Source organism: Ranitomeya imitator, chromosome 7 (assembly GCF_032444005.1).
Source record: "Ranitomeya imitator isolate aRanImi1 chromosome 7, aRanImi1.pri, whole genome shotgun sequence".
Taxonomy (NCBI): Eukaryota; Metazoa; Chordata; class Amphibia; order Anura; family Dendrobatidae; genus Ranitomeya; species Ranitomeya imitator.
In genome coordinates, this window is record NC_091288.1 from 58,932,950 (window position 1) to 58,957,909 (window position 24,960).

Consider the following 24,960-nt stretch of genomic DNA (forward strand, 5'->3'; position numbering starts at 1 on the left):
CCCCCGACCTTCTGTCTCTTCCACATTATCCTGTAGAATGTAAGTCCGCAAAGACAGGGTCCTCTCCCCCCCGTACCAGTCTATCATTGTAAATTTGTTTACTGTAAACGATATGTATAACCCTGTATGTAACCCCTTTCTCATGTACAGCACCATGGAATTAATGGTGCTATATACATTAAAAAGAATAATTTACAACTGGACTATATCATTCAGTAATATCTAGGATGTGGGATTTTAGTGTTCCCTTTATTTTTTTGAGCTTTACAAGAGGTTAAACAGTTTAATTTAACATTCTTGCAATTCTACTCCCTAATAAGAAGACATTCAGCAACTTCTCACCATCTGTCCACAATTCTCACTCTCATAACCTGTCTAGTAATCTACTTTTTCGGCCGCTCCTACTTTGAGAACGGTTTTATCTGTGAATGTTATCTGCATCCTGGTCCCTGAACAGAAAATGATTGCACTTACAGCTCAGCCGGCCGCTGCACCCAGCACACCATCTACATTTACAGAAAGTGGGGAAAAAAGTGGCATAAAGTTACACATACACTATATATAATGCATAGATCAGTTGGGTTACTATAGTTGCAAAGTATGCACTTCTAAATAAGTATTGGATTTACTACATTTAGGTTTACTTGGCACAAGAAGAGCATAACTTGGGAATGAGGGCTCATAAAAATGTTCTGATTATTAAAACATAATAAACATATTAATAAAACATAATAAACATATTAAAACATAGTAACATAACATACAAATGTTCCGTTTATTATAATCATAAAGAGATATCTAGGCTTCACTTCAAAAGGCCCTGACACCATGTCAAAAGGAGACAGTTTTCTCTATTGTTTTATTCCCACTTTATTCTAATAGAAATACATAGAGCCACACGCTCCGGTCCCGAGTGCCGGCGGCAGTGCCGGGTATTGATGCGAGAGACTCGTGCGAGTTTCGAATTGCACTCACAAGTGTCACCCCGGCCTAAAGAGTAAAACCTGACTGCATTAAATCTAGTGACAGATCCTCTTTTATTGCTATTTATTCTTACTAACAGCTGTAAATGTAAAAAGTGAATAAGGCTATGTTCACACGCAGCGTTTTTCCTGCAGCGAAAACCCTTGTCTTGGCAGCAAAAAAAATGCCCGATTTACTGCGTTTTAAACACTTTTTTGCAGCGCTTTCGCCTTTGCCACAGCCATCCAGATTACAGGGATGAATCACCTTCTGGGCTGCATTTTGCTATTTTCAATACAATCAGTGTTTTATCAGCAGGAGATTATCATTACAAGACAACTTTGGCACATGTAGGGTCATCTAACTTTGCCCCGAGCACCGATTAGCGCTTTCTGTACATTGTATACACAGAGCGGTCGATCAGTGGTGTGGACAAGGTTATACACATCTCAACAACCAAGCTCTGCTAGATCTGCAGGAGAGAAAACTGTGACTATCATAACTGCTGCACCCAGCAAACCAAGTGGAATCAGGGTCTCTGGCCCTACATGATGGTGCTGTCAGATTACATAGCAATAACGTGCTGACAGATTCCTTTTAAAGGGAATCTGTCAAAAGAATTTCACCTCAAACTATTTATGCGTTTGTAGCTTTCAGAGACAAGTTAAATGGTCAGTCCATTCCTCTGTTACTGAGAAATCAGCTTCTGAATTTACACACAAATAATGCTGAAGAACTATTTGTAGAAGCCTCTGTCACTCCAGCTCTATTCTCCCAGCGCCACCTCCTCCTCCTCGACAGGCAGCGTCTATGCTGGGTCACTTCATTTAAACGAGCCGTCAGGCAAACAAGAGGAGGCGGTGCTAAGTAACCAGGAGCAGATTAAGAGTAGCCAGGGCCCCGAGCAGTTTAGAAGGCATGGGCCCCCCTTTGGGTACCTAGTGTATCATGTGACATGACACATGACCCCCTTTGATAGATCATGTGATAGGTCATGTGAGTAACAGACAGGCGCTATAGTGCACATCTGTAGATGGAAAATTACAGAGATAGCGGCATGTGTAGCCTGCAAACGCTTCCCTTATGTACGCCACTATAAAGCGCTATATATAATAGAGCAGAGCTGGGAAATTAATTTTCCCAAGGGGCCATATGACAGTCCGTGACTATTGTAGAGGCCGAACCAATAGGCTGAAATCAATTCTGATCAATATTAATATTAAAATATTATAATTAACTGCGCTGCCATCCTGTGTCTTCGGCAGAAAGTCTTCAACAGCGTTGGTCTTTTCATATAGGCCAAAGAGACAAACTGAAAGGGAGAAGATACAGATTAGATTTTAGAAAAAAAAAACTTTTTGACGGTGAGGGTGATCAATGAGTGGAACAGGCAGCCACGAGAGGTGGTGAGTTCTCCTTCAATAGAGGCTGGACGGACATCTGTCTGAGATGGGTTAGTGAATCCTGCATTGAGCAGGGGGTTGGACACGATGACCCTGGAGGTCTCGCCCAACGCTAACATTCTATGAGTCTATGACTTTTTGGGCTCCCTGGATGCGATTGCAACCCTTTCACCTACTATAATTACACCCCTGCAGCTATACATATTTGTTACCAGTTTGTGGTTGCCCATGGCTATGATTAAAAGGCTTGTAGATGAAAACCTTTGTAACATGCCTTTTATTAATGATCATGTGAAATTATTATAGCTGTCCACACTAAAGCCCAATGTGCTGCTATTGAGAATCTTCATGGCACTGACTGTTAATCAGCAGGTGTACTTTCTTTGCTATACTAATGGAGGAAAGGTGCAGACATAAATTCAGCCAATAAGTTTAGGACACATCCAGGGCAGAGAGTGAGGCCGGGTGTGTCGGCTACATATCTGAACTAGACAAACAATAGAAACCTAAAGACATGGAAAGGTGTGATGGGGGCAGTTCTTCTGGAGCTGGTCACTGGGCTGGGCCGGCTGACTCCAAGGATCAGGACATCCTGGTTCTAAAGCTGACGATGATTTCTGCCTCCTCCGAGTATAAATAGGTCATCATCTCAGATCTATAACACTCATCATCCAGGTGTTCTCCTCACACTGAAAAAGGTGCAGAACGACAGGTGAGTGACTGCATGAAGCGTGTACAGGTAACCTACTGATAAGGCAAGAATGGCTGTATTCTGGTCTGCACTCTTTATATTACATTCCCTATTATCGGATGTGTTTAACATGACATGACATGATATCTGTAGGGCAAAAATTAGTCATAGTACATTAGCAACTCATTGGCCACCTTAGCATGTTGTAGTCACAGCTGCAAAGATGATCTGAGTTTACATAATGTTAAAAGATGCATTATATATTGTATTTGTTCTGGTATGAAATAAAATATTACTTAATAGAGTTAAAATACACTACAAAAAAATGTGTATGTGTAATATAATGCAAAGAGCTTTTGACATCTATTTCTGAGAAATTGACACTTAATGAGGTGGTCCAAAACCCAGATTAATTTTCATTCTAAGTTTATTTACAGCCATAATCTAATCTATTTTCTAATATACTTTAATTAAATAATCCCAATCGTTCCATCACTATTCACTTTACTTTTTTTTGCTATTTTCTCTTTTATGTTGCTTCGTTTGAGAATCCTAATGCATGCTGAGATACTCAAGCAAAGTGTCATCAGGGAGCAGAGGTTGCGGTCACTGCCATTGCCTCTACCGCCTCCCTGAAATGAGGTTTCATCAGTGACCCTCATTTTAGGGGCTGGGCTAGTCCCTGCTATACTGAGCATGTGTCGGTTGTTTATTCTGTCATAACCTCATTAGCTTCCTGTCACTGTTTGATATGCACAATGACAGTGCGTTCTCTCGCCCTGTCATATCAGAAGTAACAAGCTGGCAACAGAGTGCACTGTCAGTGTGCGTTGTAATAAAATTAACCAGTGTGCAGAGACCAGGGTTGTCCCCACAAGTGAGGTCACTGGCGGAGCGGCATTGGTCTCTACAAGCTGGGTATTCATCGTATAATATGTACCTTAGGGCAGCACGGTGATTCAGTGGTCCTGGGTTCAAATCCTACCATGGGCAACATCTGCAAGAAGTTTGTATGTCCTCCCTGTGTTTGTTTGAGTTTCTTCCAGGTTCTCCGGTTTCCTCTCACACTCCAAAAACATACTGACAGGGAATCTAGATTGTGAGCCCCAATGGGGACAGCGATAATATTGTCTGTAAAAAGCTGTGGAATATGATAGCGCTATAGAAGCAAATAGTACAGTGCGCTCTGTTGTTGATTATTTCTGATCTGAGCCAGTGAGAGAGCGCACTGTCATTGTGTACATCACTCAGTAGCAGGAATTTACTGAGAACACATCAGAATTGACAACTTACACGTGCTCAGTAGAGCAGGGACTAGCCCAGCTTCTAAAATGAAGGTCAGTGATGACATTTCATTTCAGGAAGGGGGCAGAGGCCGTGGCAGTGACCAAATGAAGAGTAATAAAAAAAAAAAACAAGCAGTAAAAAAAAAAAAGCAGTGTAGTTAGGGAAGGATAAGGACTTTTTAATTAAAGTATATTATAAAATAGATAAGATTATGGCATTAACTAGATAGGCACTTAGAATGAAAATTAAAATATGTTATGAAGTTGGGATAAGATCAGCAAGAATAACAAATGGGTAGCTACATATGACATCCTAAAAAAATCAGAACACAACTAATTTAAAAAAATGTATAAACTTGGGTGCTAGCCTCAGATTCCTCACTAAAATGTAAAAAAATGAAAGGCACCACCAATCAATCAATCTAATCATCTCCTGCAAAAGTCCAGGTTTCTAACAATCATGACTCTTTCCACATAGCAGCTACACATTTTGGGATCAATGCCATCTTCTCAAGAAAGAGGAAATGTACAATTAGTAAAAGATTGGCAGGATCCTTCTATTGACAATTCCGCACATTGTTTGCTCATCTGTATACTGATGTTTGCTCGGTAACATTACGTGTCCAAATACAGGTTTTGTGCGCTAAGTAATAGAAGTTCTCTTGCAGACACCATGAAGCGCAACCTGTTCGTTTGTTGCCTCCTCCTCCTCTGTTCAGTGCTGGGAGAGGCAGCTACAAGAAAGCCAAAGAAGCAGCCAACACCCGATGCCAGCAGCACAGCCAAACCCGATTCTGAACCTGTGGATTCTCCTGTCACTCAGCCAAAAACCCTTGCAAGAGGCAAGTGTCTGTTATAGGGTGGGAAATGTTAAAGATGTTAAACCTGTAGGAGAATTTTACTACTCAATCTAGTGGAAGAATAACATTAAAATAATACATGTTTTGCAGTAATCTGAGAAAATGAACTTTCAAGCCACATGCAAATTATCCGGGAAGTGCATTTGGGCAGGTCAATGAACTATGATGGCAGCCCCAATGCACTTCCAGGGTAATTTGCATGTGGCTTTATAGTTCATTTTCCCAGTGATGGCACATCAGATTATTCATGCTGATGGGTTGCTTAAGAGTGAGACCAGACGGTACAGTTGGCCATGTTGCTGAAACTCCACCCATGGTGGCAATAACAAAGGCCAGAAAAAATCAAATAAAATCAAGGAATGTAGCAATGTAGGTAATACTAAATGGCAGGAGACACATAATAATCTACACGTGTAGATAAACAACAGAACTGCACCGTGGGGGAGTCCACTTAAATTAGTTCCACCCCAGGTATTCAGCAAAGTGCTAAATTGGAGTGAAGCATATAGTTAGGCCGGTTTCACATGTCAGTGGCTCCGGTACGTGAGGTGACAGTTTCCTCACGTACCGTCGCCACTGACACACGTAGACACATTGAAATCAATGCATCTGTGCAAATGTCATTGATTTTTTGCGGACCGTGTCTCCGTGTGCCAAACACGGAGACATGTCAGTGTTCGTGGGAGCGCACGGATTACACGGACCCATTAAAGTCAATGGGTCTGTGTAAAACACGTACAGTCTGTGTGCCGTGCAGGAGACAGCGCTACAGTAAGCGCTGTCCCCCCCACGTGGTGCTGAAGCTGCCATTCATATCTTCACTGCAGCAGCGTTTGCTGTAGAGAAGATATGAATAATCCTTTTTTTTTTGTTTCTCGTGTTTAACATAAAGATCCATGTCCCAACCCCCCTCCCACCCCCTGTGCGCCCGCCCACTGTTATTAAAATACTCACCCGGCTCCCTCGCTGGCTGGCGCTGCTTCCTGTCCTGGCCGCACCTTCTACTGTATGAGCGGTCACGTGGGGCCACTCATTTACAGTAATGAATATGCGGCTCCACCCCTATGGGAGGTGGAGCCGCATATTCATGACTGTAATCGGCGGCCCCACGTGACCGCTCATACAGTAGAAGGTGCGGCCAGGACAGGAAGCAGCACCAGCGAGGGAGCCGGGTGAGTATTTTAATAACAACGGGCGGCCGCACAGGGGGTGGGAGGGGGGTGGGGACATGGATCCTTATGTTAAACACCAGAAACAAACAAAAAAAAGGATTATTCATATCTTCTCTACAGCAAACGCTGCTGCAGAGAAGATATGAATGGCAGCTTCAGCACCACGTGGGGGGGAGGGACAGCGCTTATCTCTAGCGCTGTCTCCTGCACGGTGCGTGTGGTACCCAGTCGGCACACGTGTGCCGCACGTGTGCCCCAGAAACACACGGGCACGGATAATTCCGGTACCGATTTTTCCGGTACCGGAATTATCTAGACGTGTGAGACTGCCCTTACATGGTATCATCCCCATGTGGGGCCCTGAAAATTCTTATGGTGCTTTGAACACACTATTAAGCATTGTAAAGTGCAAAGTGCCTAGCTGTAATCTGCTGTCCATAGCATGAATAAAGAGAAATTAAACTTACATTGGTGAGTATCCTGGCTAAAGGTGATCCTCCGCTACCCCGACAGCACCGTTTCGCCTGACTGGCTTCCCTTTAGCCAGAATACTCAGCAATGTGAGTTTAATTTAGTATTACCTACATTCCTTGATTTTCTTTGATATTTTCTGGCTTTTGTTATTGCTCCCAGCTGTATGTATTCAGAGAAAACTCCCCTGCTGAATGCTACTTGCTTTTAATGATGTCATATTTAAAGATACGTTTTTAATTATTATTATCAGCCTATTTCAGTGTCCAGCATACATGACAATATGTGTCTGTTATCTACAGGCTGGGGTGAGAGCATTGACTGGGCTCAGACTTATGAAGAGGCTTTGGCCAAGAGTAGGGAAGCGTAAGTATGAGAACACAATGTAGAACTAAACAATTTTATAGTATAATATTTTATTCACTTACAGTCAATATTTCATATAAGAATTTTAATCACATCCCAATTATTTTTTTTTTATATTTTACTTTTGCTTTCTAAGTCGTCGCTCTCCCAATTAACTTCTCAACTTCTCTTTGCAGAGGGAAACCTCTCATGGTGATCCATCACTTAGAAGACTGCCCTTTCAGCCAAGGTAATGTAAAAATAATTGATAAAGAAATATTTGATAATATTGAACTTGATGTATCCAATGCCCATCTCATATTTCAGGTTTTAGATCTCTTTATTTAATTTATATTGTCTATAAATTGTATGATCTTAATTTAGTAATTTTCCTTTCACTTTTTGTTTCTTATGCAGTAAAGCAAAAACTATTTTGCTAACTGGAAGCTAAATTAGCTGCTGTTGACAGATCTTGGCAGCTTTTGTCGTTTACGACGATACACTCCATGTAACCCAACTAATTGCAATGCCCATGATTATCTGCTATTTACTAAAATAATACTAGTAAAGAAACATTACAAGACCGATATAGGAAAATCAGATTATTGAAGGTTTCTGGGTGGCAAAAAAAGTACAGAAGTGAGGTGGTAAATTTTACCTTTGTTGGCTGTACAGCCCTTTTTAATTTATTGCTAAAGGGACCCTGTCACCAGAAAAAACTCTACTAACCTGCAAATATGGGGTTAATTTGCAAGTTAAAGGGACACTGTCACCTGAATTTGGAGGGAAGAATCTTCAGCCATGGAGGCGGGGTTTTTGGGTGTTTGATTCACCCTTTCCTTACCCGCTGACTGCATGCTGGCTGCAATATTGGATTGAAGTTCATTCTCTGTCCTTCATAGTACACGCCTGCACAAGGCAAGATTGTCTTGTTCAGGCGTGTACTACGGAGGACAGAGAATGAACTTCAATCCAATATTGCAGCCAGCATGCAGCCAGCGGGTAAGGAAAGGGTGAATCAAAAACCCAAAAACCTCGCCTCCATGGCTGAAGATTGTTCCCTCCAAATTCAGGTGACAGTGTCCCTTTAATAGTGTTATGCTGGCCAGCGCCCGCACTTAGCCGAACTCTGCAGGGAGAAAATGAACTTTATTCCCCCGGCAGCTTTCTCATTTCAGTCACGGGGGGCAGCGCCGGCACTGGTTCAGGCACGGCTCGGCGAGTGTAAAGGTACCTTCACACTAAACGATATCGCTAGCAATCCGTGACGTTGCAGCGTCCTCGCTAGCGATATCGTTTAGTTTGACACACAGCAGCGATCAGAATCCTGCTGTGATGTCGTTGGTCGGGGCTAGAGGGCCAGACCTTTCTTTGGTCGCTGGCTCTCCCGCTGACATCGCTGGATCGGCGTGTGTGACACCGATTCAGCAATGTCTTCGCTGGTAACCAGGCTAAACATCGGGTTACTAAGCGCAGGGCCGCGCTTAGTAACCCGATGTTTACCCTGGTTGCCATCCTAAAAGAAAAAAAAACAAACGCTACATACTTACCTACCGCTGTCTGTCCCCCGGCGCTGTGCTTCTCTGGTCTGGCTGTGAACACAGCGGCCGGAAAGCAGAGCGGTAACATCACCGCTCTGCTTTCCGGCTGCCCGGCGCTGACAGCCAGACCAGAGAAGCAGAGCGCCGGGGACAGACAGCGGTAGGTAAGTATGTAGCGTTTGTTTTTTTTACTTTTAGGATGGTAACCAGGGTAAACATCGGGTTACTAAGCGCGGCCCTGCGCTTAGTAACCCGATGTTTACCCTGGTTACCGGCATCGTTGGTCGCTGGAGAGCGGTCTGTGTGACAGCTCTCCAGCGACCAAACAGCGACGCTGCAGCGATCCGGATCGTTGTCTGGATCGCTGCAGCGTCGTTTAGTGTGAAGGTACCTTAACTGCGGCCTCGACCCTGACTGACAGCTAATGCAGAGAGAGTGTCAATCAGGGCTGGGGGCGTGGTTTTCAGTCACGGGGGTAGCGCCTGAGCTGTTTCAGTCACCGCACTAAGGCTATGGCCCACATTGCAGAAATACTGCGGAAATGTCTGCAGCATTTCCGCAACTCCCTGCCGCGGGTAAAACGCATGCGGAATTCGCATGCATTTTCCTGCAAAACAAGTGTTTTGCAAGCGTTTTTAGCGATTTGAAGCATCGCTTGGAAATGTGATTGACAGGTTGGTCACACTTGTCAAGCATAGTGCTTGACAAGTGTGACCAACTTTTTACTATTGATGCTGCTTATGCCGCATCAATAGTAAAAGATAGAATATTAAAAATAATAGAAAAAATAAAAAAAAATGGTTATTCTCACCTTCCGAAGGCCCCCGATCTCCTCAGCGGCGCTCCCGGTATTTTCTGTTCCCAGGGATACTTTGCCAAAGGACCTTCGTGATGTCACGGTCGCGTGACCGTGATATCATCCCAGGTCCTTCGCGCAATACATCCCTGGGAACGGAAGCTGCCGCGTGCACCGTTGAGAGGCGGGAGGACTCCGGGGGCCATCGCAAGGTAAGTATATCCCTATTTTTTATTTTAATTCTTTTTACAGAACTATGGTTCCCAATAGCCTGGAGGAGAGACTTTTCTCCTCCAGATCCTGGGTACCATCTGCACATGAAGCACTCACTTTACGCATGGTGGGCATAGCCACGTGCATAAAAAGAGTATTTCAATGCAATCCTATGGCGATTCCGCAGAAATAATGAACATGCTGCGTATTTTACCGCTATGTGATTCCGCAGCTGGAGAATCTGCAGCATGGGCACAGCAACTGCGAAATCCCATCGGATGGCATGGGAATGCAGTTTTTAAGTGTTTTCATGCATTTCCACTGAGGCAAAAAATGCGGCAGAAACGCATAAAAAACGCAACGTGGGCACACAGCCTAAAAGTACAGAGTGGCGGCTGTAATCAAGCCCCAGCTATTATGGACGGCTGTCAGTCACGACTGCTGGTGGCACGGTTAGAACCGGCACTGTATACTCAGATTGGTGACTGAACCAGTGCCAGTGCCGCCCCGTGATTGAAATGGGAACACTGCTGGGAAGAATAAAGTTCATTTTCTCCCCGCAACATTCAGGAAAGTGCAAGCACCAGGCAAGTTAATAAACGCCATCTCTCTGCAGGTTAATAGTGTTTTTTTTCTGGTGACAGGTTCCCTTTAAGGCCTTACATTTGTATAATTTCATATTGAGAATATGACTGAATCAAGGAGATATAAGATGTTTTGTTGATGACATCCAATCCGAGGTAGGGAAAGTCTAGTAATAAAAGCTGGTGTTTCAATTAATTGCCCCCATATGTATGTAGTACATGGATAGGCAGCGACTTTCGGAGCAAAAGCAACTCTTGTTAGTGATTCCCTCTGTCCTTATTGGATATATAGAACAAGGAGTTGCCTTTGTAAGATAGCCTTTAAAGGGACACTGTCACCTGAATTTGGAGGGAACAATCTTCAGCCATGGAGGCGGGGTTTTGGGGTTTTTGATTCACCCTTTCCTTACCCGCTGGCTGCAATATTGGATTGAAGTTCATTCTCTGTCCTCCATAGTACATGCCTGCACAAGGTAATCTTGCACAGCGCAGGCGTGTACTATGGAGGACAGAGAATGAACTTCAATCCAATATTGCAGCCAGCATGCAGCCAGCGGGTAAGGAAAGGGTGAATAAAAAACCCCAAAACCCCGCCTCCATGGCTGAAGATTGTTCCCTCCAAATTCAGGTGACAGTGTCCCTTTAACCTTTAAAAGAGTTAGTGTACATGCGTGGCCACTAGTGATGCTTGGGTGATCTCCGAGTATTTTGGGCGTGCTCGTAGATTGTTTGTGTCCCCGCAGCTGCATGATTTGAGATGGCTAGACAGCCTGAATACATGCAGGGATTGCCTGTTTGTTAACCTGAACACATGTGTTGATTCCCTATCTAGCAACCACAAATCATGCAGCTGCGAAGACAATCTACGAGCACGCCCAAAATACTTGGAGATCACCCGAGCATGCTCGGAAAACCCGAGTAACTAGCTCACTCGCTCATCACTAGTGGCCACTGCTCAATTCTTATGGGGAGTTTCAGAGCCCTGCTTTTGGGAACGGTGGTGGTCCCAGCAGATATATAGCCCAGCGATCAGCAATTATCATCTATCACTAATGCACAATGGATGCACTACAATCTCTTGTACATATCAAAATGTCTACTCATTTTTCTTAGAAAAAAATACATATATATTTTTTTATTTTAAAAAGACACTTACAATTTCTGTCTCCTACATATAGAATTAAAGAAAGCTTTTTCTCTTGATGCGATGGCACAGAAATTGGCTCGGGATGATTTCATTATGTTAAATGTTGTGGTGAGTTTATGGTTATTCCTTTATAACATACATATCAAACTCTGGCCCATAGGGTAATTATATTTGGCCCCCGAACCCCCCCCCTTCCCAAGTGGAGCCATTATTGTGTATGGAGGGCAATGTGGGGCCAGTATTTTGTGTGGACGACTTTGTGGGGCCCATTATACTGTATAGAAGGCATTGTGGGGCTCATAATACTATAAGGAAGACTATGTGGGGCCCATTATACTGTAAAGAAGGCATTGTGGGGCTCATAATACTATAAGGAGGACTATGTGGGGCCCATTATACTGTATAGAAGGCATTGTGGGGCTCATAATACTATAAGGAAGACTACGTGGGGCCCATTATACTGTAAAGAAGGCATTGTGGGGCTCATAATACTATAAGGAGGACTATGTAGGGTCCATTATACTGTATAGAAGGCAATGTGGGGCTCATAATACTATAAGGAAGACTATGAGAGGCCCATTAAACTGTAAAGAAGGCAATGTTGGGCCCATAATACCATAAGGAGGACTGTGTGGTGTCTATTATACTGTATAGGAGACTATGTGGGTCCATTAAACTGAATACTGGTTGGCCTGTGACTTTGTCCAAGTTTTTCAGTTTGGCCCTTTATGGGTTTGAGTTTGACATCCCTACTCTAGAATGTATGATAACACTTTAAGAAGAGCGTCATGTAGTACCTGGTACATGAAATATGCTAACAGATAAGCCAGAACTGCCCTAGTGATAAACATTTAATAATTGTGCGCTTAGTTATGTATAGTCGTACATCACTGAGGTTTGATTAAAGGGGGTTTCCAGATTCAACATACATTTCCACAGTCGCTCTATACGATTGCAGTTTACCAAATCTGGACACTGTGCACACTGTGTGGTTTCCCCTTTAGTTCCAGCTTTTGCTGTCAGTTCCCCACTAGCTTCTCATCCGCTTCTATAGAACACAGAGAAGAAGAGAAGCTAGTCCGCACATGACTACAGAAATGCAAATTGCAAACTTGTGGCCATGTGACCTTCTGCTGAAGCTGGAAATAGAAGGAAATCCTCAACATTTGCACATTGCGCACAGTCATGATTTGAAATTTGCAGTCACATTGCATGCCCGCAGAAATTTATATTTAGCCCCGTAAAATCCTTTAAAGGGAATCTATCACCAGATTTTTGCAACCCCATCTGAAAACAGGATGATGTAGGGGCAGAAATCCTAATTCCTGTGATGTGTCACTTACAGGGCTTCTTATTGTAGTTTTGATAAAATCACTGTTTTCTTTGCTGCAGATCTAGAAGTTCTCTAAATGCTGAGCTCTGTATAACCCCGCCCACATTACTGATTGGCAGCTTGCCGCTTATGCACACTATATAGAGAAAACTGCCAGTGATGGGGGAGGGGTTATATAGCGATCATGAATATAGAGGACTACATGGCAGCAGGTTTACTAGTCCTCTAGTGATAATGTTCTGTTGATAAATAAGCGATTTTATCAAAACTACAGCAGACAGCTCAGTAGGTGATACATCGCTGGAATCAACGTCTTTGCCCATACATCATGCTGCTCTCAAACTTGAGTCAAACACCTGATGACAGATTCCCTTTAAGGTTGCAAATCAGAATGACATAAGTACAATTGCAAAACACAGACTAACTATGATTTAGAGAAACTGTTCTTAGATCAAAATGCAACCTTGTGGGGATAAGTGAAATTCATCCTCCTTGAATAACTAGGAGTCTCGTTTCCAAAAAAGTAACCATTGTTTTAGTTTAAATTGCATAAATAGTGAACATGAAAATGAGCGACTGTGTAATATATCTTATCAGAGAAATTTGCTTTTCTTCTCCTGGACTGATCTTTCAATCTCAATTTAAAGGTAAAAGTTGTAAAATCTGTCTTCAGTGAACACAGACTTTCCCAATACTAAGCTAAATGGCAGTTGGTGCCTATAAAGTTCTATGCAGAACTGTCCTGACAGGAGAAGGCTACTTTCACACTAGCGTCGGAATCTCCCCGTCGCAATGCGTCGGGCAGAGATTCGGACGCTAGTGTTTAACGCACTGCACAACGGAGGCAGCGGATGCATTTTTCCGGCGCATCCGCTGCCCCATTGTGAGGTGCGGGGAGGTGGGGGCGGAGTTCCGGCCGCGCATGCACGGTCGGAAAAAGCGGTCCGTCAGGAGCAAAAAACGTTACATGTAGCGTTTTTTTGCTCCCGACGGTCCGCCAAAGCACGACGCATCCGTCGCACGACGGATGCGGCGTGTGGCAATCCGTCGCAATGCGTCGTCAATACAAGTCTATGGGGAAAAAACGCATCCTGCAAGCACTTTTGCAGGATGCGTTTTTTCTGCAAAACGACGCATTGTGACGGATTGCAGTTAACGCTAGTGTGAAAGTAGCCGAACTTGTAGCAGAATGTCTGTCTACTCCTCCCCTCTCCATAGAATTGTAAAAGCACCAACTGTCATCTATCTCAGTAGTGGAAAAATCTGTCTTCAGTGAATACAGATTATACCCATGTATCGAGAGTTAAAGATCAATCTAGAAGAGGAAAGTAGTAGATATTTTTCTGATAAGATCTATTACTAAGTTGCTTTTTCTCATATGTACTATTGATTTATGAAATAAAAATCAAAACAACATCTACTCTTTAAGGAAATAACACAGACACTAAAACCTGGCCTCATTTATCAAGGCCTATAAGGGTATGTGTCCACGTTCAGGATTGCATCAGGATTTGGTCAGGATTTTATGCAGGTAAAATCCTGACCAAATCTGCACCAGAGGTCACTGGCAGGTCGCCTGCGCTGTCCTTGCCTTTCTTCTGCAATGTAAGGACATGCTGCGTTCTTAAAAGATGCGCCGCATGTGCGTTTTCGCGGGTCTGCCGCATGCGTCTTTTAATGCATAGTGGAGACGGGATTTCATGAAATGCTGTAACATCTGGATGCTGCGTTTTTGACGCTGCGGCTCTACGCAGTGTTTCCTGACCGTGGAAACATACCCTAAAAAGATGACCGCAAGACGCAATGCAGTAAGTAACCCTTTCACTGCCAGGACAATTTTTCTCACCTTTGACAACTAAAACCTACAAATCATAACCATTTATTTTCTGATAGGCACATTGTGAAAATACCACCCAAAGCTTTAGTTTAACCCCTTCCCGACCTTTGACGCCACGTAGGCGTCATGAAAGTCGGTGCCAATCCGACCCATGACGCCTATGCGGCGTCATAGAAAGATCGCGTCCCTGCAGGCCGGGTGAAAGGGTTAACTCCCATTTCACCCGATCTGCAGGGACAGGGGGAGTGGTAGTTTAGCCCAGGGGGGGTGGCTTCACCCCCTCGTGGCTACGATCGCTCTGATTGGCTGTTGAAAGTGAAACTGCCAATCAGAGCGATTTGCAATATTTCACCCATTATAACGGGTGAAATATTACAATCCAGCCATGGCCGATGCTGCAATATCATCGGCCATGGCTGGAAATACTAGTGTGCCCCCACCCCACCCCTCCGATCGCCCCCCCACCCCCCCGATCTGGCCGGTACACTGCTCCGGCTCCCCTCCGTCCAGTGCTCCGCTCCCCCCCGTGCTCGTGTCCGCTCCCCCCGTGCTCCAATCACCCCCCCGTGCTCCAATCACCCCCCCTGCACTCCGATCCACCCCCCCCGTGCTCCGTTCCATCCCCCGTGCTCCATTCCAGCCCCCCCGTGCTCCGTTCCACGCCCCCCGCGCTCCGTTCCACCCCTCCCGCGCTCCGATTCCCCCCCCCCGTGCTCCGATCCCCCCCCCCGTGGTCCCCCCCCACCCTATCATACTTACCGATCCAGCCGTGGTCCCGTCCGTCTTCTCCCGGGCGCCGCCATCTTCCAAAATGGCGGGCGCATGCGCAGTGCGCCCGCCGAATCTGCCGGCCGGCAGATTCGTTCCAAAGTGCATTTTGATCACTGAGATATAATCTATCTCAGTGATCAAAATAAAAAAAATAATAAATGACCCCCCCCCCTTTGTCACCTCCATAGGTAGGGACAATAAAAAAATAAAGAAATTTTTTTTTTCCACTAATGTTAGAATAGGGTTAGGGTTAGGGGTAGGGTTAGGGTTAGGGTTAGGGGTAGGGCTAGGGTTAGGGGTAGGGTTAGGGGTAGGGTTAGGGGTAGGGTTAGGGGTAGGGTTAGGGCTAGGGTTAGGGCTAGGGTTAGGGTTAGGAATGTGCACACGTATTCTGGTCCTCTGCGGATTTTTCCGCTGCGGATTTGATAAATCCGCAGTGCTAAACCGCTGCGGATTTATGGCGGATTTACCGCGTTTTTTTCTGCGCATTTCACTGCGGTTTTACAATTGCGATTTTCTATTGGAGCAGTTGTAAAACCGCTGCGGAATCCGCACAAAGAAGTGACATGCTGCGGAATGTAAACCGCTGCGTTTCCGTGCAGTTTTTCCGCAGCATGTGTACAGCGATTTTTGTTTCCCATAGGTTTACATTGAACTGTACACTCATGGGAAACTGCTGCGGATCCGCAGCGTTTTCCGCAGCGTGTGCACATACCTTTAGAATTAGGCTATGTGCACACGGTGCGGATTTGGCTGCGGATTCGCAGCAGTGTTCCATCAGGTTTACAGTACCATGTAAACATATGAAAAACCAAATCCGCTGTGCCCATGGTGCGGAAAATACCGCGCGGGAACGCTGCGTTGTATTTTCCGCAGCATGTCAATTCTTTGTGCGGATTCCGCGGCGTTTTACACCTGTTCCTCAATAGGAATCCGCAGGTGAAATCCGCACAAAAAACACTGGAAATCCGCGGAAAATACGCAGGTAAAACGCAGTGCCTTTTACCCGCAGATTTTTCAAAAATGGTGCGGAAATATCTCACACGAATCCGCAACGTGGGCACATAGCCTTAGGGTTAGGGTTAGGGTTAGGGTTGGAATTAGGGTTGTGGTTAGGGTTAGGGGTGTGTTGGGGTTAGTGTTGTGGTTAGGGGTGTGTTGGGGTTAGGGTTGTGATTAGGATTATGGCTACAGTTGGGATTAGGGTTAGGGGTGTGTTGGGGTTAGTGTTGGAGTTAGAATTGAGGGGTTACCACTGTTTAGGCACATCAGGGGTCTCCAAACGCAACATGGCGCCACCATTGATTCCAGCCAATCTCGTATTCAAAAAGTCAAATGGTGCTCCCTCACTTCCGAGCCCTGACGTGTGCCCAAACAGTGGTTTACCCCCACATATGGGGTACCAGCATACTCAGGACAAACTGCGCAACAATTACTGGGGTCCAATTTCTCCTGTTACCCTTGTGAATCTAAAAAAATGCTTGCTAAAACATAATTTTTGAGGAAAGAAAAATGATTTTTTATTTTCACGGCTCTGCGTTGTAAACGTCTGTGAAGCACTTGGGGGTTCAAAGTGCTCACCACATATCTAGATAAGTTCCTTGGGGGGTCTAGTTTCTAAAATGGGGTCACTTGTGGGGGATTTCTACTGTTTAGGCACACCAGGGGCTCTGCAAACGCAACGTGACACCCGCAGGCCATTCCATCAAAGTCTGCATTTCAAAAGTCACTACTTCCCTTCTGAACCCCGACGTGTGCCCAAACAGTGGTTTACCCCCACATATGGGGTATCAGCGTACTCAGGAGAAACTGGACAACAACTTTTGGGGTCCAATTTCTCCTGTAACCCTTGGGAAAATAAAAAATTCTGGGCTAAATAATTATTTTTGAGGAAAGAAAACGTATTTATTATTTTCACGGCTCTGCATTATAAACTTCTATGAAGCACTTGGGGGTTCAAAGTGCTCACCACACATCTAGATAAGTTCCTTTCAGGGTCTAGTTTCCAAAATGGGGTCACTTGTGGGGGGTTTCTACTGTTTAGGCACATCAGGGGCTCTGCAAACGCAACGTGACGCCCGCAGAGCATTCCATCAAAGTCTGCATTTCAAAACGTCACTACTTCAATTCCAAGCCCCGGCATGTGCCCAAACAGTAGTTTACCCCCACATATGGGGTATCACCGTACTCAGGAGAAACTGGACAACAAATATTGGGGTCAAATTTCTCCTGTTACCCTTGGGAAAATTAAAAAATTCTGGGCTAAATAATTATTTTTGAGGAAAGAAAACGTATTTATTATTTTCACAGCTCTGCATTATAAACTTCTATGAAGCACTTGGGGGTTCAAAGTGCTCACCACACATCTAGATAAGTTCCTTTGGGGGTCTAGTTTCCAAAATGGGGTCACTTGTGGGGGGTTTCTACTGTTAAGCCACATCAGGGGCTCTGCAAACGCAACGTGACGCCCACAGAGCATTCCATCAAAGTCTGCATTTCAAAACGTCACTACTTCACTTCCGAGCCCCGGCATGTGCCCAAACAGTGATTTACCCCCACATATGGGGTATCAGCGTACTCAGGAGAAACTGGACAACAACTTTTGGGGTCAAATTTCTCCTGTTACCCTTGGGAAAATAAAAAATTGCAGGCTAAAAGATCATTTTTGAGAAAATAATTTTTTTTTTTATTTTCATGGCTCTGCGTTATAAACTTCTGTGAAGCACTTGGGGGTTCAAAGTCCTCACCACACATCTAGATTAGTTCCTTTGGGGGTCTAGTTTCTAAAATGGTGTCATTTCTGGGGGATCTCCAATGTTTAGGCACACAGGGGCTCTCCAAACGTGACATGGTGTCCGCTAATGATTGGAGCTAATTTTCCATTTAAAAAGCCAAATGGCGTGCCATCCCTTCCGAGCCCTGCCGTGCGCCCAAACAGTGGTTTACCCCCACATATGGGGTATCAGCGTACTCAGGACAAACTGGACAACAATATTTGGGGTCCAATTTCTCCTATTATCCTTGGCAAAATAGGAAATTCCAGGCTAAAAAATCATTTTTGAGGAAAGAAAAATTATTTTTTATTTTCATGGCTCTGCGTTATAAACTTCTGTGAAGCACCTGGGGGTTTAAAGTGCTCAATATGCATCTAGATAAGTTCCCTGGGGGGTCTAGTTTCCAAAATGGGGTCACTTGTGCGGGAGCTCCAATGTTTAGGCACACAGGGGCTCTCCAAACGCGACATGGTGTCCGCTAACAATTGGAGCTAATTTTCCATTCAAAAAGTCAAATGGCGCGCCTTCTCTTCCGAGCCCTGCCGAGTGCCCAAACAGTGGTTTACCCCCACATATGAGGTATCGGCGTACTCGGGAGAAATTGCCCAACAAATTTTATGATCCATTTTATCCTACTGCCCATGTGAAAATGAAAAAATTGAGGCGAAAAGAATTTTTTTGTGAAAAAAAATTACTTTTTCATTTTTACAGATCAATTTGTGAAGCACCTGAGGGTTTAAAGTGCTCACTAGGCATCTAAATTAGTTCCTTGGGGGGTCTAGTTTCCAAAATGGGGTCACTTGTGGGGGAGCGCCAATGTTTAGGCACACAGGAGCTATCCAAACGCGACATGGTGTCCGCTAACGATGGAAATAATTTTTCATTCAAAAAGTCAAATGGCGCTCCTTCCCTTCCGAGCCTTACCATGTGCCCAAACAGTGGTTTACCTCCACATGTGAGGTATTGGTGTACTCAGGAGAAATTGCCCAACACATTTTAGGATCCATTTTATCCTGTTGCCCATGAGAAAATGAAAAAATTGAGGCTAAAAGAATTTTTTTGTGAAAAAAAAGTACTTTTTAATTTTTACGGATCAATTTGTGAAGCACCTGGGGGTTCAAAGTGCTCACTATGCATCTAGATAAGTTCCTTGGGGCGTCTAGTTTCCAAAATGGGGTCACTTGTGGGGGTGCTCCAATTTTTAGGCACACGGGGGCTCTCCAAACGTGACATGGTGTCCGCTAAAGAGTGGAGCCAATTTTTGATTCAAAAAGTCAAATGGCGCTCCTTCCCTTCCAAGCCCTGCCGTGCGCCAAAACAGTGGTTTACCCCCACATATGAGGTATCAGCGTACTCAGGACAAATTGGACAACAACTTTCGTGGTTCAGTTTCTCCTTTTACCATTGGGAAAATAAAAAAATTGTTGCTAAAAGATAATTTTTGTGACTAAAAAGTTAAATGTTCATTTTTTCCTTCCATGTTGCTTCTGCTGCTGTGAAGCACCTGAAGGGTTAATAAACTTCTTGAATGTGATTTTGAGTACCTTGAGGGGTGCAGTTTTTAGAATGGTGTCACTTTTGGGTATTTTCAGCCAAATAGACCCCTCAAACTGACTTCAAATGTGAGGTGGTCCCTAAAAAAAATGGTTTTGTAAATTTCGTTGTAAAAATGACAAATCGCTGGTCGAATTTTAACCCTTATAACTTCCTAACAAAAAAAAATTTTGTTTCCAAAATTGTGCTGATGTAAAGTAAACATGTGGGAAATGTTATTTATTAACTATTTTGTGTCACATATCTCTCTGGTTTAACAGAATAAAAATTCAAAATGTGAAAATTGCGAAATTTTCAAAATTTTCGCCAAATTTCCGTGTTTATCACAAATAAATGCAGAATTTATTGACCTAAATTTACCACTAACATGAAGCCCAATATGTCACGAAAAAACAATCTCAGAACCGCTAGGATCCGTTGAAGCGTTCCTGAGTTATTACCTCATAAAGGGACACTGGTCAGAATTGCAAAAAACGGCAAGGTCTTTAAGGTCAAAATAGGCTGGGTCTTGAAGGGGTTAAAGTCATGGGTGCTGTCATGTAATTCTGCATCAAAATGTAACAAACTAGAAAAAATTAATGCTTTTGGCTACTTGTCTGACTCAGAAGGAGCCCTCCTAACAAAGTTCAGTCTGTGTAAAGTTTATATAGGTCTATATGTATATATCTATAGAAATTCGCCATCAATAATTAGACCAAAATCTCTATGATCTAGATACTAGTAGACATGCAAGACACAAGGTCAACCAAAGTCCTGGTCAGATGCAGCGGGTGATAAAATGTGCAACTGCTGATCTTCTCTTAGTAGAAAATAAAAAGGATCGTTCCACCGATCGGCAGAATGGGGCACATTTTTCCTGGTTAGAATGTGTAAAGTCTCAACCTTCGACCTATTCATTCCCTATGGGACTGCTGGAGAAAGCCGATAACGGCACTGCCATTCTGTATGGGAACAGAGTGCCCTTTTCTGGTGATCAGTCTGATCCCTACTGATCTACAAGTTATTATCACCGATCCTGTGGGTAGGTGATAACTTGTTCCAAATGGACAACCCCTCTAAGTAAATCAGATGTGACCTCTACAATATGTTGTCTTCACAGCACCCTGTGGCTGATGAGAACCAGTCTCCAGATGGACTCTATGTACCCAGAGTCCTGTTTGTGGGTGAGTTTTATTAAGCAATTAATAGTTGTGAAGTTTTATAAAATATTTTTTATTTTAGTCTCTAGTTTACACATTTTTTTCCATCTGGGTTAATATAATAGAAGTGCACTAGGTGACCGTAAAAGTCTCCGAGCCATTCAGAGTCTGGACTAATGCATTATCTATTCTATAACAGATCCATCAATGACTGTCAGGACAGATCTAGCAGGGAGATACTCAAACAGACTGTATGCCTATGAAGCTGGGGATATTCCAGAGTGTAAGTATTGTATGGTGTGTATTTAAAGGGAACCTGTCAGGTCACCAAGTGCTATTAACTAGTGGAGATAAGGCTAAGCCGCAGGTGTAAAATTCCTTCTGGCCGCTTTACTAGACGTGTGGCTACTGGGAGATTAACTTTATTCCTCCTTGGAGAAGGCGCCTTTCAATCAGATGTCTGCCCGGAGCGGCTATAGTCATTGCTCATAGCATTGTGATTAGTGGCTGCAAACACGCGCCAGCACTTTGTTTGGTAGTTCGCTCTGCATAGTTGTGTTGCAGAGCAAGCGGTCAAAGCGCTGGTGCGTGCTCACAGACTTTACTTATTGTGGACTGAGTGACTGAAGCCGCTCCGTGCATGCCCCTATGAGTGAAAGTAGGTGGCTCCTGATAGCCTCACTTTTGGAACAGTAGTAACCTGCAGATTAATCCTATAACTGCAGGTTACTAACATTTGGAGACATAAGGGTATGTGCACAAGTTGCGGATTTTGCTGCGGATCCGCAGCATTTCCGCAGCAGTTTCCCATGAGTTTACAGTACAATGTAACCCTATGGGAAACCAAATCCGCAGTGCACATGCCGCGGAAAAAAACGCGCGGAAACGCAGCGTTTTATTTTCCGCAGCATGTCAAGTCTTTGTGCAGAATCCGCAGCGGTTTTACACCTGCTCCAATAGAAAACTGCAGATGTAAAACCGCAGCGGAATCCGCAATAGAAACCGCGATAAATTCGCAGGAAAAACCGCAGCGGTTTTGCACCGCGGATTTATCAAATCAGCATGCGGAAAAATCCGCAGAGGAGCTTTCTACGTGTGCACATACCCTAACCGGTTCCTTTAAGTGGTAGTCATCTAGATGAAGAATTGTCTGTGCACTACAAGTCGGCCAGAGACACTACATTTTAGGGGTGGACTCTATGAATTCTATATGCCCTGGTCACAGTTATTTGATAGTAACAAGTCTGTTATGTTGTAATAATATCTGTATTCTTCTTTAAATCGACAGTGGTCACAAACATGAAGAAAGCCAAGAATATCCTGAAGACCGAATTGTAGGTGTGTGATCATTGTGGAAAATCTGCAGTGCAGAAACTATGGCCACGAGGTACTGGACACCGCCAGTAACAAGACACTATAGTAGCCCCATCGAAAAAAAAAAAAAGTCCTTATGGCAACCGACTCACAGTGGCAAATATTTCTAGCTTACTTGCTATACTAGGCTATAGTATAAGAAGTCTTTCCTATTAGTGATGAGTGAACATGCTCGGATAAGGGGTTATCTGGGCATGCTCTGGTGCTAGCCGAGTGTCTCGGCATGCTCAAAAAATATGTTCGCGCCCTTGCACCTGCATGTCTCGCAGCTGATCGCCAGCCACGACACAGGCGGGGATTGCCTAACAAATAGACAATTCTCGCATGTGTTGCGGCTGTCAATCAGCCGCGAGACATGCAGATACTGGGACTCTACATATTTTTTAGCACGCCGAAGACACTTGGTTAGCATCGGAGCATGCTCAGATAACACCTTATCCAAGCATGTTCGCTCATCACTATTTCCTATGGTTACTTTTTCTACCTCTTGTATAGACTACAGCTTTTATTTGCTACATCTCGTTTTCTCTCTGCTTATGTAATTTGGTAAAATGACATTTTCCTTATGTACGAACTCCATTAAAATAACCTCTTGTACCCTACATTTTCAAGCAAACATAGAAAATAACCTTCTGTCAAAACCGATTCTCCAAGAAAACAACATACACACTGAGCACTGAGTTGGCAACAGAGGAGACGACATCTGTATGAAATGTTACAGTTAACGTTACAGATACACTGCTCTTAATACGCTCACTGTGGTCTTTGCTCTTCTCTTTTCACATATTGTATTGCCGATTATGATCCTCAAGTTCTATAAATTCCGCACACAGAACATGGTATTAACTGTGGGGGAACTAGAGATTCTCATTTACTCCTCTTTGCTGGTATTCTGTTCAGGTCAACAGGTCACCTCTGCAACTTTTTACATTTTATACAAAATATTTACTATGTATTGTAAAAAAAAAATAAACATATTTTACCCTAAAAGTTGTGTTCACTTATATCCATTTTTTTATTGCTTTGTTTGGTGTATATAGGGATAAACAAGGGCAAATACAGACAGAGAGGAGCAAAATGCTCGGTATATTCACATGTGGCGGATTTGTTAGAGAAATTAAACATATTGCCTCATTTATCTAAATTGGTCTTGCAGGAATCCATGCACATGCCAGTAAAAACAAAATAAAATAAAAATTCACGTTTAGATGAGGATCACACTTATACATTGCTTTTGGCCAGCACTATGTGGGAGTTTCTGTCAGGATCCCCGAAAAACAGAATTCCAATGGGAACCGCAACAGATCCCCGATGGAGTCCAGGTATTATTTATTATTATAGCGCCATTTATTCCATGGCGCTTTACATGTGAGGAGGAGTATACATAATAAAACAGGTACAATAATCTTGAACAATACAAGTCACGACTGGTACAGGAGGAGTGAGGACCCTGCCCGCGATGGCTCACAATCTACAAGGGATGGGTGAGAATACAGTAGGTGAGGATAGAGCTGGCCGTGCAGCGGTTTGGTCAATCGGTGGTTACTGCAGGTTGTAGGCTTGTAGGAAGAGGTGGGTCTTCAGGTTCTTTTTGAAGGTTTCGATGGTAGTCGAGAGTCTGATATGTTGTGGTAGAGAGTTCCAGAGTAGGGGGGATGCGCGAGAGAAATCTTGTATACGATTGTGGGAAGAGGAGATAAGAGGGGAGTAGAGAAGGAGATCTTGTGAGGATCGGAGGTTGCGTGCAGGAAAGTACCAGGAGACCAGGTCACAGATGTATGGAGGAGACAGGTTGTGGATGGCTTTGTATGTCATGGTTAGGGTTTTGTACTGGAGTCTCTGGGTGATGGGGAGCCAGTGAAGGGCTTGACAGAGGGGAGAGGCTAGGTAGACACGGTGTGGCCTCCGCAGTATTGGTCCTATTCAATCATGTACAAAGATGTACCAGACCACGATTTTGTGCCTGTTATAAAAAGACCACTAGTGCCAGGACGGAGGCTTCATTGAAGTGAATAGGTACGTTTTGTGAATTCCAATGGAAACCCACATGTAGCGCTTGGCCTAGAGCACACTATAAGTGTGAACCTAGACTTACGTCATCATAGCTGATTTTTAGATACAGTATTTATTACATAGCTACAGAATGTGAATATAGTCTCAGGTTATTTTGACATGCAGTGTTTTTTTTGGGTGCGTTTTTTTTTTTTTCTCATGTGGATTAGAAGCTGCGTTTTATAGTACCAGCAAAAGCAGCTGGTAGCTGACGCTCCCTCCTCCATCATTCTCCCTCTGCAGCTGACGTCTCAGTAGTGGGTGCGATGACGTCACTATTTTACGCCAGCTGTGCCGCGCAGTGAAAAGCTTCAGAGCGCTCGCTGCCAGAATCAGAGCATTGGGGGAACAAGGAAACGTACTTATTTTTTTATGTGGGACCCATTACACTATATGGAGGACTATGTAGATCCCAATATACATTATATAGAGAGCTACGTGGGGCTATTTTTCTGTTTGGAGGGCTATATGGGGCCCATTATTCTGTTTGGAGGGCTATGATATCATTCAAGAGAACAAAGGAGCTTACAGATTACAAAATTAAAAAAATACAAAATTTTATTGAAATACTGAAAAGAACACATACAAACACACATATAAAATAAGGACACTAAAGACCATCCCTTAAACCCACCCTATCCTAGGAATCGTATG

The 24,960-nt window shown here is 43.9% G+C and overlaps 1 protein-coding gene across 1 annotated transcript; it reads left to right on the forward strand.

Moving 5' to 3' along the window:
• The first annotated feature begins 2,875 nt into the window (after positions 1-2,875).
• LOC138644677 (anterior gradient protein 2-like) lies at positions 2,876-23,244 on the forward strand. The gene is made up of 8 exons (XM_069733302.1): positions 2,876-3,078; positions 5,012-5,185; positions 7,149-7,212; positions 7,389-7,441; positions 11,504-11,580; positions 20,841-20,904; positions 21,080-21,163; positions 22,169-23,244. Exons 2-8 carry the CDS (start codon positions 5,017-5,019, stop codon positions 22,216-22,218), a joined length of 561 nt encoding a protein of 186 aa, XP_069589403.1. The 5' UTR covers positions 2,876-3,078; positions 5,012-5,016; the 3' UTR covers positions 22,219-23,244.
• The last annotated feature ends 1,716 nt before the right edge of the window (positions 23,245-24,960 follow it).

Bases quoted from the DNA above. Each gene is read 5' to 3' on its own strand.
- LOC138644677 (XM_069733302.1), top strand. From the start codon at position 5,017: ATGAAGCGCAACCTGTTCGTTTGTTGCCTCCTCCTCCTCTGTTCAGTG. The intron at 7,442-11,503 runs GTAATGTAAAAA...TCCTACATATAG, and splicing joins AGACTGCCCTTTCAGCCAAG to AATTAAAGAAAGCTTTTTCT. The intron at 20,905-21,079 runs GTGAGTTTTATT...ATTCTATAACAG, and splicing joins ACCCAGAGTCCTGTTTGTGG to ATCCATCAATGACTGTCAGG.